The following is a 12806-nucleotide window of genomic DNA, read 5'->3' on the forward strand; positions in this document are numbered from 1 at the left end:
TATATTTTTCACATTTTATCAGGAAATGCAGCTCCGTCTCAGGTCTGCTGTGGTGCAGTGGTTGCACAGCCTTTCCTCTACAGGGAGCCAGGTCCTGTTGTTGTGCAGTGGTTGCACAGCCTTTCCTCTACAGGGAGCCAGGTTCTGCTGTGGTGCAGTGGTTGCACAGCCTTTCCTCTACAGGGAGCCAGGTTTTCTGAGCCTGTACTTTGTCAAGGTTTTTCTAAGGTTTTGATGGTAACCATGGTCAAATAGTTAACCACAGTGTACTGTCCATTTAGGGCCAGATAGCATTGCATTTTGCTTTGTGCTTTTGCTTGTGTTTCCCAATAAGAAATGAAGTTTTGTTTTGACTGTGTTGTAATTTGGTTATCCTGATTGATTGGATGTTCTGGTCCTGAGGCTTCAGTGTGTTAGTAGAACAGGTTTGTGAACTCAGCCCCAGGACCAGCTGGATGAGGGGACTGAGGCTTCAGTGTGTTAGTAGAACAGGTTTGTGAACTCAGCCCCAGGACCAGCTGGATGAGGGGACTGAGGCTTCAGTGTGTTAGTAGAACAGGTTAGTGAACTCAGCCCCAGGACCAGCTGGATGAGGGGACTGAGGCTTCAGTGTGTTAGTAGAACAGGTTTGTGAACTCAGCCCCAGGACCAGCTGGATGAGGGGACTGAGTCTTCAGTGTGTTACTAGAACAGGTTTGTGAACTCAGCACCAGGACCAGCTGGATGAGGGGACTGAGGCTTCAGTGTGTTAGTAGAACAGGTTTGTGAACTCAGCCCCAGGACCAGCTGGATGAGGGGACTGAGGCTTCAGTGTGTTAGTAGAACAGGTTAGTGAACTCAGCCCCAGGACCAGCTGGATGAGGGGACTGAGTCTTCAGTGTGTTACTAGAACAGGTTTGTGAACTCAGCACCAGGACCAGCTGGATGAGGGGACTGAGGCTTCAGTGTGTTAGTAGAACAGGTTTGTGAACTCAGCCCCAGGACCAGCTGGATGAGGGGACTCTTTTCTTTGCTCAGCTCTTGGCATTGCAGGGCTTGGTATTGATATGGGGGTCTCTGTATTTTAGATGTTTCCAAAACTGAATTGCTCTTTTTGAGTTTTTATATTAGTGGATATTGGCCTAATTCTGCCCTAAATGTATTGTTTGTAGTTTTCCTCTGGACATGTAGGAGAATCTTACAGAACTCTGCATGCAGGGTTTCAATGGGTGTTTGTCCCATTTGATGAGATCATGTTTTGCAAGTGGACCCCACACTTCACTGCCATAAAGTGCAATTGGTTCAATGACATATTCAATTAGTTTTAGCCAAATTTTAATAGGTATTTCAGTTTGAATTAGTTGTTATTGGTGTAGAATGCCCTGCGTGCTTTCTCTCTCAGTTCATCACTGCCTCATTAAGGTGTTCAGTTCAGCTTATTTTTAAACCTCAGTAATTGTAGTGTGTGCAGTACTCTATATATTTAAACCTCAGTAATTGTAGTGTGTACAGTACTCTATATATTTAAACCTCAGTAATTGTAGTGTGTACAGTACTCTATATATTTAAACCTCAGTAATTGTAGTGTGTACAGTACTCTATATATTTAAACCTCAGTAATTGTAGTGTGTGCAGTACTCTATATATTTAAACCTCAGTAATTGTAGTGTGTGCAGTACTCTATATATTTAAAACTCAGTAATTGTAGTGTGTACAGTACTCTATATATTTTGTACCAATTGAGAACTTAGGTCTAATTCCCTGAGATCTGGATCTTCTCTGGAAAATCATTATTTTACTGCCAGGGCCCAGGTCTGGCAGTACTGCTCTAGCAGGTCCAGGCTCTGCTGTAGGCCATGTGCTGTGGGGGTTTACTGCCAGGGCCCAGGTCTGGCAGTACTGCTCTAGCAGGTCCAGGCTCTGCTGTAGGCCATGTGCTGTGGGGGTTTACTGCCAGGGCCCAGGTCTGGCAGTACTGCTCTAGCAGGTCCAGGCTCTGCTGTAGGCCATGTGCTGTGGGCCATCATCTGCGAAGAGCAGACATTTAAACTCTGAATTGTAGAGAGTAACACCAGGGGCTGAGGATTGTTCTGGAATAGGGGTCAATTCATTCATGTAAATATTGAAGAGCGCAGGGCTCAGATTGCAACCCTGGCGAAGGCCCCGCCCCTGGTTAAGGAATTCTGTTATTTTCTTGCCAATTTTTAATGCTGCACGTATTACCAGTATACATTGATTTAATTATGTCATATGTTTACCCCCTACACCACTTTCAATAACTTTGTAGAACAGTCCTGTATGCCAAATAGAATCAAATGCTTTTTGGAAGTCGATAAAGCAAGTGTATATTTTGGTATTATTTTGGTGGACATGTTTATCTATCAGGGTGTGTAGGGTGTAAATATGATCAGTTGTGCGATGTTTTGGTATAAATCCAATTAGCCTTTTACTCAAGACATTGTGTTTATTAAGGAAGTTTAGAACTCTCACGTTTATAATACTACAGAAAACCTTCCCCAGGTTACTGTTCACACAAATGCCTCTGTACTTGTTAGGGTCAAATGTGTCTCCGTTCTTAAAGATTGGGGTTATAAGTGCTTGGTTCCAGATGTCAGGGAAATAACCTACACTCAGGATAAAATTAAACAGTTTTAATATAGCCAATTGAGATGCTGCACTAGTGAGTTTGAGCATCTCATTGAGGATGCCATCAGGTCCGCAGGCTTTTTAAAGTTTGAGAGCCTGAAGTTTCTTATAGAGCTCCTGGTCAGTAATAGTTTAGTTTCTTATAGAGCTCCTGGTCAGTAATAGTTTAGTTTCTTATAGAGCTCCTGGTCAGTAATAGTTTAGTGTCTTATAGAGCTCCTGGTCAGTAATAGTTTAGTTTCTTATAGAGCTCCTGGTCAGTAATAGTTTAGTTTCTTATAGAGCTCCTGGTCAGTAATAGTTTAGTGTCTTATAGAGCTCCTGGTCAGTAATAGTTTAGTTTCCTATAGAGCTCCTGGTCAGTAATAGTTTAGTGTCTTATAGAGCTCCTGGTCAGTAATAGTTTAGTTTCTTATAGAGCTCCTGGTCAGTAATAGTTTAGTTTCTTATAGAGCTCCTGGTCAGTAATAGTTTAGTTTCTTATAGAGCTCCTGGTCAGTAATAGTTTAGTATCTTATAGAGCTCCTGGTCAGTAATAGTTTAGTTTCTTATAGAGCTCCTGGTCAGTAACTGGGGAGTCCAGTGGATTTTGATTGTCCTTTATAGCCATTTCTAATCCATTCAACTTCTCATGAATTTGGCGTTGTTCTGCGTTTGTGTCAATTTAAACAATGATATAGAGTGTTTTAAAATGTGTTGTCCATTTGTCACCTCAATTAGAGTCAGCTGCTTGCTGTTGAACTGTGCTTTTTTGGTTCTGAGTGTGTTACGTTTATAGAGTTTTAAAGTCTCACAGTAATGAAGGTGTAATTCACCATTATTTGGGTCTCTGTGCTTTTGGTTGGATAGTGTTCTACATTTTGTTCCTTATAATTTTACAATCTGCATCAAACCATTTGTCATCTGTGGTCTTTCAATTTCAGTTGTGCTTCTTATGCGGTTTACCTGAATATATATATTGTCTCTCTCTGTCTCACTGTGTGTCTCTCTCTCTCTCTCTCTCTCTCTCTCTCTCAATTCAATTCAATTCAATTCAAGGGCTTTATTGGCATGGGAAACATGTGTTAACATTGCCAAAGCAAGTGAGGTAGACAACATACAAAGTGAATATATAAAGTGAAAAACAACAAAAATTAACAGTAAACATTACACATACAGAAGTTTCAAAACAGTAAAGACATTACAAATGTCATATTATATATATATACAGTGTTCTAACAATGTACAAATGGCTAAAGGACACAAGATAAATAAATAAGCATAAATATGGGTTGTATTTACAATGGTGTTTGTTCTTCACTGGTTGCCCTTTTCTCGTGGCAACAGGTCACAAATCTTGCTGCTGTGATGGCACACTGTGGAATTTCACCCAGTAGATATGTCTCTCTGTCTCACTGTCTCTCTCTCTCTCTCTGTCTCACTGTGTCTCTCTCTGTCTGTCTCACTGTGTCTCTCTCTCTCTCTCTCTCTCTCTGTCTCACTGTGTCTCTCTCTCTGTCTGTCTCACTGTGTCTCTCTCTCTCTCTCTCTCTGTCTCACTGTGTCTCTCGCTCTCTGTCTCACTGTGTCTCTCTCTCTGTCTGTCTCACTGTGAGTCTCTCTCTCTGTCTGTCTCACTGCCTCTCTCTGTCTCACTGTCTCTCTCACTGTCTCTCTCTCTCTCTCTCTCTCTCTCTCTCTCTCTCTCTCTCTCTCTCTCTCTCTCTCTCTCTCTCTCTCTCTCTCTCTCTCTCTCTCTCTCTCTCTGTCTCTGTCTCTGTCTCTCTGTCTCTGTCTCACTGTGTCTCTCTCTCTCAATTCAATTCAATTCAAGGGGCTTTATTGGCATGGGAAACATATATTAATATTGCCAAAGCAAGTGAGGTAGATAATATACAAAAGTGAAATAAACAATCAAAATTAACAGTGAACATTACACATACAGAAGTTTCAAAACAGTAAAGACATTACAAATGTCATATTATATATATATACAGTGTTGTAACAATGTACAAATGGTTAAAGTACACAAGGGAAAATAAATAAGAATAAATATGGGTTGTATTTACAATGGTGTTTGTTCTTCACTGGTTGCCCTTTTCACGTGGCAACAGGTCACAAATCTTGCTGCTGTGATGGCACACTGTGGAATTTCACCCAGTAGATATGGGAGTTTATCAAAATTGGATTTGTTTTCGAATTCTTTGTGGATCTGTGTAATCTGAGGGAAATATGTCTCTCTAATATGGTCATACATTGGGCAGGAGGTTAGGAAGTGCAGCTCAGTTTCCACCTCATTTTGTGGGCATTGAGCACATAGCGTGTCTTCTCTTGAGAGCCATGTCTGCCTACGGCGGCCTTTCTCAATAGCAAAGCTATGCTCACTGAGTCTGTACATTGTCAAGGCTTTCCTTAAGTTTGGATCAGTCACAGTGGTCAGGTATTCTGCCGCTGTGTACTCTCTGTTTAGGGCCAAAAAGCATTCTAGTTTGCTCTGTTTTTTTGTTCATTATTTCCAATGTGTCAAGTAAATATATTTTTGTTTTCTCATGATTTGGTTGGTTGGTCTAATTGTGCTGCTGTCCTGGGGCTCTGTGAGGTGTGTTTGTGTTTGGTCAGGTATTCTGCCACTGTGTACTCTCTGTTTAGGGCCAAATAGCATTCTAGTTTGCTCTGTTTTTTTGTTCATTATTTCCAATGTGTCAAGTAAATATATTTTTGTTTTCTCATGATTTGGTTGGTTGGTCTAATTGTGCTGCTGTCCTGGGGGTCGTGAGGTGTGTTTGTGTTTGTGAACAGAGCCCCAGGACCAGCTTGCTTAGGGGACTCTTCTCCAGGTTCATCTCTCTGTAGGTGATGGCTTTGTTATGGAAGGTTTGGGAATCGCTTCCTTTTAGGTGGTTGTAGAATTTAACGTCTCTTTTCTGGATTTTGATCATTAGTGGGTATCGGCCTAATTCTATTTGGTGTTCTACGTTGTACACGGAGGATATTTTTGCAGAATTCTGCATGCAGTCTCAATTTGGTGTTTGTCCCATTTTTGTGAAGTCTTGGTTGGTGAGCGGACCCCAGACCTCACAACCATAAAGGGCACTCTCTCTCTCTCTCTCTCTCTGTCTCTCTCTCTCTCAATTTAATTTAATAAAGGGCAATGGGCTCTATGACCGATTCAAGTATTTTTTTTTGTATTTTTCTCTCTTTCTAACCTCTCTGTTTACCTCTCTCTCTCTGTCTCTCTCTCTGTTTCTCTCTTTCTACCTCTCTGTTTACCTCTCTCTCTCTGTCTCTCTCTCTGTTTCTCTCTTTCTACCTCTCTGTTTACCTCTCTCTCTCTGTCTCTCTCTCTGTTTCTCTCTTTCTACCTCTCTGTTTACCTCTCTCTCTCTGTCTCTCTCTCTGTTTCTCTCTTTCTACCTCTCTGTTACCTCTCTCTCTGTCTCTCTCTCTGTTTCTCTCTTTCTACCTCTCTGTTTACCTCTCTCTCTGTCTCTCTCTCTGTTTCTCTCTTTCTACCTCTCTGTTTACCTCTCTCTCTGTCTCTCTCTCTGTTTCTCTCTTTCTACCTCTCTGTTTACCTCTCTCTCTCTGTCTCTCTCTCTGTTTCTCTCTTTCTACCCTCTCTGTTTACCTCTCTCTCTCTGTCTCTCTCTCTGTTTCTCTCTTTCTACCTCTCTGTTTACCTCTCTCTCTGTCTCTCTCTCTGTTTCTCTCTTTCTACCTCTCTGTTTACCTCTCTCTCTCTGTCTCTCTCTCTGTTTCTCTCTTTCTACCTCTCTGTTTACCTCTCTCTCTCTGTCTCTCTCTCTGTTTCTCTCTTTCTACCTCTCTGTTTACCTCTCTCTCTCTGTCTCTCTCTCTGTTTCTCTCTTTCTACCTCTCTGTTTACCTCTCTCTCTCTGTTTCTCTCTTTCTACCTCTCTCTCTGCTGTTTACCTCTCTCTCTCTGTCTCTCTCTCTGTTTCTCTCTTTCTACCTCTCTGTTTACCTCTCTCTCTCTGTTTCTCTCTTTCTACCTCTCTCTCTGCTGTTTACCTCTCTCTGTTTACCTCTCTCTCTGTTTACCTCTCTCTCTCTGTTTACCTCTCTCTCTGTTTACCTCTCTCTCTGTTTACCTCTCTCTGTTTACCTCTCTCTCTCTGTTGATCTCTCTCTCTGTTTATCTCTCTCTCTGTCTCTCTCTCTGTTTACCTCTCTCTCTGTTTACCTCTCTCTCTGTTTACCTCTCTCTCTGTTTACCTCTCTCTCTCTGTTTACCTCTCTCTCTGTTTACCTCTCTCTCTCTGTTGATCTCTCTCTCTGTTTACCTCTCTCTCTCTGTTTACCTCTCTCTCTGTTTACCTCTCTCTCTCTGTTTACCTCTCTCTCTCTGTTTACCTCTCTCTCTCTGTTTACCTCTCTCTCTGTTTACCTCTCTCTCTGTTTACCTCTCTCTCTGTTTACCTCTCTCTCTGTTTATCTCTCTCTCTCTGTTTACCTCTCAGTTTCTCTCTTTCTACCTCTCTCCCTCTCTTTCTACCAAGGAAAAAGGAGGAAGTGTACTCTGTGGCCGAACAGGCCACTCCGTTAGGCAATGACACAGCTGTGTGTGTGTATCTTTGTGTGTGCCTGTGTGCGTGTGTGTGTGTGTATCGTGTGTGTGTTAGTGAGACACATTTAACACATTCTCTCCTCCCCAGAAAGAGCCAGTGCCACAGGACCTGTCTCACTCCACAGTGGATGAGTGGGAGCTCCCCAAGGAAGAGTTCACCCTGGGAGAGCAGCTGGGCACCGGGTTCTTTGCTGATGTCCACCGGGGCAAGTGGAAAAACAGCATCAACGTAGCCATAAAGATTCTCAAGAACGGTACAGCACACGTACAGAATCACAAGGCTGCACCTGAAATGCCAAAACCTTAATTAAATTATTGGAATGTCTTTTATAAAGCCCTTTTTATATCAGCAGTTGTTACGAAGTGCTAAACAGATTACCCGGCCTAGCCCCCAAAGAGCAGTTTAGAGGCCGAAGCACAGTGTATTACTCATTGGGACAGTGTATAACTCATTGGGACAGTGTATTACTCATTGGGACAGTGTATTACTCCCTGGACAGTGTATTACTCCCTGGACAGTGTATTACTCCCTGGACAGTGTATTACTCATTGGGACAGGGTGTTACTCATTGGAACAGTGTATTACTCATTGGGACAGTGTATTACTCATTGGGACAGTGTATTACTCATTGGGACAGTGTATTACTACTTGGACAGTATATTACTCATTGGGACAGTGTATTACTCATTGGGACAGTGTATTACTCATTGGGACAGTGTATTACTCATTGGAACAGTGTATTACTCATTGGGACAGTTTATTACTCATTGGGACAGTGTATTACTCATTGGGACAGTGTATTACTACCTGGACAGTATATTACTCATTGGGACAGTGTATTACTCATTGGGACAGTGTATTACTCATTGGGACAGTGTATTACTCATTGGGACAGTGTATTACTCATTGGACAGTGTATTACTCATTGGACAGTGTATTACTCATTGGGACAGTGTAATTACTCATTGGGACAGTGTATTACTCATTGGGACAGTGTATTACTCATTGGGACAGTGTATTACTCATTGGGACAGTGTATTACTCATTGGGACAGTTGTATTACTCATTGGGACAGTGTATTACTCCCTTGGTACAGTGTATTACTCATTGGGACAGTGTATTACTACCTGGACAGTGTATTACTCATTGGGACAGTGTAATACTCATGGGACAGTGTATTACTCCCTGGACAGTATATTACTCATTGGGACAGTGTATTACTCCTTGGGACAGTGTATTACTCATTGGGACAGTGTATTACTCCCTGGACAGTGTATTACTCATTGGGACAGTGTATTACTCATTGGGACAGTGTATTACTCCCTGGACAGTGTATTACTCATTGGGACAGTGTATTACTCATTGGGACAGTGTATTACTCCCTGGACAGTATATTACTCATTGGGACAGTGTATTACTCCCTGGACAGTGTATTACTCATTGGGACAGTGTATTACTCATTGGGACAGTGTATTACTCCCTGGACAGTATATTACTTCATTGGGACAGTGTATTACTCATTGGGACAGTGTATTACTCCCTGGACAGTGTATTACTCATTGGGACAGTGTATTACTCCCTGGACAGTGTATTACTCATTGGGACAGTGTATTACTCCCTGGACAGTGTATTACTCATTGGGACAGTGTATTACTCATTGGGACAGTGTGTTACTCATTGGGACAGTGTCTTACTCATTGGGACAGTGTATTACTCATTGGGACAGTGTATTACTCCCTGGACAGTGTATTACTCCCTGGACAGTATATTTCTCATTGGGACAGTGTATTACTCCCTGGACAGTATATTACTCATTGGGACAGTGTATTACTCCCTGGACAGTGTATTACTCCCTGGACAGTGTATTACTCATTGGGACAGTGTATTACTCCCTGGACAGTGTGATTACTCATTGGGACAGTGTATTACTCATTGGGACAGTGTATTACTCCCTGGACAGTGTATTACTCATTGGGACAGTGTATAAGTCATTGGGACAGTTTATTACTCCCTGGACAGTATATTACTCATTGGGACAGTGTATTACTCATTGGGACAGTGTATTACTCATTGGGACAGTGTATTACTCATTGGGACAGTGTATTACTCCCTGGACAGTGTATTACTCATTGGGACAGTGTATTACTCATTGGGACAGTGTTTTACTCCCTGGACAGTGTATTACTACCTGAACAGTATATTACTCATTTGGGACAGTGTATTACTCCCTGGACAGTGTATTACTCCCTGGACAGTGTATTACTCCCTGGACAGTGTATTACTCATTGGGACAGTGTGTTACTCATTGGAACAGTGTATTACTCATTGGGACAGTGTATTACTCATTGGGACAGTGTATTACTCATTGGGACAGTGTATTACTACCTGGACAGTATATTACTCATTGGGACAGTGTATTACTCATTGGGACAGTGTATTACTCATTGGGACAGTGTATTACTCCCTGGACAGTGTATTACTCCCTGGACAGTGTATTACTCCCTGGACAGTGTATTACTCATTGGGACAGTGTATTACTCATTGGGACAGTGTATTACTCATTGGGACAGTGTATTACTCATTGGGACAGTGTATTACTACCTGGACAGTATATTACTCATTGGGACAGTGTATTACTCATTGGGACAGTGTATTACTCATTGGGACAGTGTATTACTCATTGGAACAGTGTATTACTCATTGGGACAGTGTATTACTCCCTGGACAGTGTATTACTCATTGGGACAGTGTATTACTCATTGGGACAGTGTATTACTCCCTGGTACAGTGTATTACTCATTGGGACAGTGTATTACTACCTGGACAGTGTATTACTCATTGGGACAGTGTAATACTCATTGGGACAGTGTATTACTCCCTGGACAGTATATTACTCATTGGGACAGTGTATTACTCATTGGGACAGTGTATTACTCATTGGGACAGTGTATTACTCATTGGGACAGTGTATTACTCCCTGGACAGTGTATTACTCATTGGGACAGTGTATTACTCATTGGGACAGTGTATTACTCCCTGGACAGTGTATTACTCATTGGGACAGTGTATTACTCATTGGGACAGTGTATTACTCCCTGGACAGTATATTACTCATTGGGACAGTGTATTACTCATTGGGACAGTGTATTACTCCCTGGACAGTGTATTACTCATTGGGACAGTGTATTACTCATTGGGACAGTGTATTACTCCCTGGACAGTGTATTACTCATTGGGGACAGTGTATTACTCATTGGGACAGTGTATTACTCCCTGGACAGTGTATTACTCATTGGGACAGTGTATTACTCCCTGGACAGTGTATTACTCATTGGGACAGTGTGTTACTCCCTGGACAGTGTATTACTCATTGGGACAGTGTATTACTCATTGGGACAGTGTGTTACTCATTGGGACAGTGTCTTACTCATTGGGACAGTGTATTACTCATTGGGACAGTGTATTACTCCCTGGACAGTGTATTACTCCCTGGACAGTATATTTCTCATTGGGACAGTGTATTACTCCCTGGACAGTATATTACTCATTGGGACAGTGTATTACTCCCTGGACAGTGTATTACTCCCTGGACAGTGTATTACTCATTGGGACAGTGTATTACTCCCTGGACAGTGTATTACTCATTGGGACAGTGTATTACTCATTGGGACAGTGTATTACTCCCTGGACAGTGTATTACTCATTGGGACAGTGTATAAGTCATTGGGACAGTGTATTACTCCCTGGACAGTATATTACTCATTGGGACAGTGTATTACTCATTGGGACAGTGTATTACTCATTGGGACAGTGTATTACTCATTGGGACAGTGTATTACTCCCTGGACAGTGTATTACTCATTGGGACAGTGTATACTCATTGGGACAGTGTATTACTCCCTGGACAGTGTATTACTACCTGGACAGTATATTACTCATTGGGACAGTGTATTACTCATTGGGACAGTGTATTACTCCCTGGACAGTGTATTACTCATTGGGACAGTGTATTACTCATTGGGACAGTGTATTACTCCCTGGACAGTATATTACTCATTGGGACAGTGTATTACTCATTGGGACAGTATATTACTCATTGGGACAGTGTATTACTCCCTTGACAGTGTATTACTCATTGGGGACAGTGTATTACTCCCTGGGCAGTGTATTACTCATTGGGACAGTGTATTACTCCCTGGACAGTGTATTACTCATTGGGACAGTGTATTACTCATTGGGACAGTGTATTACTCATTGGGACAGTGTATTACTCATTGGGACAGTGTATTACTCCCTGGTACAGTGTATTACTCATTGGGACAGTGTATTACTACCTGGACAGTGTATTACTCATTGGGACAGTGTAATACTCATTGGGACAGTGTATTACTCCCTGGACAGTATATTACTCATTGGGACAGTGTATTACTCATTGGGACAGTGTATTACTCATTGGGACAGTGTATTACTCATTGGGACAGTGTATTACTCCCTGGACAGTGTAGTACTCATTGGGACAGTGTATTACTCATTGGGACAGTGTATTACTCCCTGGACAGTGTATTACTCATTGGGACAGTGTATTACTCATTGGGACAGTGTATTACTCCCTGGACAGTATATTACTCATTGGGACAGTGTATTACTCATTGGGACAGTGTATTACTCCCTGGACAGTGGTATTACTCATTGGGACAGTGTATTAACTCATTGGGACAGTGTATTACTCCCTGGACAGTATATTACTCATTGGGACAGTGTATTACTCATTGGGACAGTGTATTACTCCCTGGACAGTGTATTACTCATTGGGACAGTGTATTACTCCCTGGACAGTGTATTACTCATTGGGACAGTGTATTACTCCCTGGACAGTGTATTACTCATTGGGACAGTGTATTACTCATTGGGACAGTGTGTTACTCATTGGGACAATGTCTTACTCATTGGGACAGTGTATTACTCATTGGGACAGTGTATTACTCCCTGGACAGTGTATTACTCCCTGGACAGTATATTTCTCATTGGGACAGTGTATTACTCCCTGGACAGTATATTACTCATTGGGACAGTGTATTACTCCCTGGACAGTGTATTACTCCCTGGACAGTGTATTACTCATTGGGACAGTGTATTACTCCCTGGACAGTGTATTACTCATTGGGACAGTGTATTACTCATTGGGACAGTGTATTACTCCCTGGACAGTGTATTACTCATTGGGACAGTGTATAAGTCATTGGGACAGTGTATTACTCCCTGGACAGTATATTACTCATTGGGACAGTGTATTACTCATTGGGACAGTGTATTACTCATTGGGACAGTGTATTACTCATTGGGACAGTGTATTACTCCCTGGACAGTGTATTACTCATTGGGACAGTGTATTACTCATTGGGACAGTGTATTACTCCCTGGACAGTGTATTACTACCTGGACAGTATATTACTCATTGGGACAGTGTATTACTCATTGGGACAGTGTATTACTCCCTGGACAGTGTATTACTCATTGGGACAGTGTATTACTCATTGGGACAGTGTATTACTCCCTGGACAGTATATTACTCATTGGGACAGTGTATTACTCATTGGGACAGTGTATTACTCC

The 12806-nt window shown here is 42.1% G+C and overlaps 1 protein-coding gene across 1 annotated transcript in view; it reads left to right on the forward strand.

Annotated features, from left to right (window-relative positions):
* ptk6b (PTK6 protein tyrosine kinase 6b) overlaps window positions 1–12806 on the forward strand; it is a 41408-nt gene that overhangs the window by 3911 nt on the left and 24691 nt on the right. Inside the window, 1 exon segment of the mRNA XM_031794820.1 lies at window positions 7287–7446. Coding sequence (XP_031650680.1) covers window positions 7287–7446 — 160 coding nt within the window.

The sequence above is a fragment of the Oncorhynchus kisutch genome, linkage group LG17 (genome assembly GCF_002021735.2).
Source record: "Oncorhynchus kisutch isolate 150728-3 linkage group LG17, Okis_V2, whole genome shotgun sequence".
NCBI lineage: Eukaryota > Metazoa > Chordata > Actinopteri > Salmoniformes > Salmonidae > Oncorhynchus > Oncorhynchus kisutch.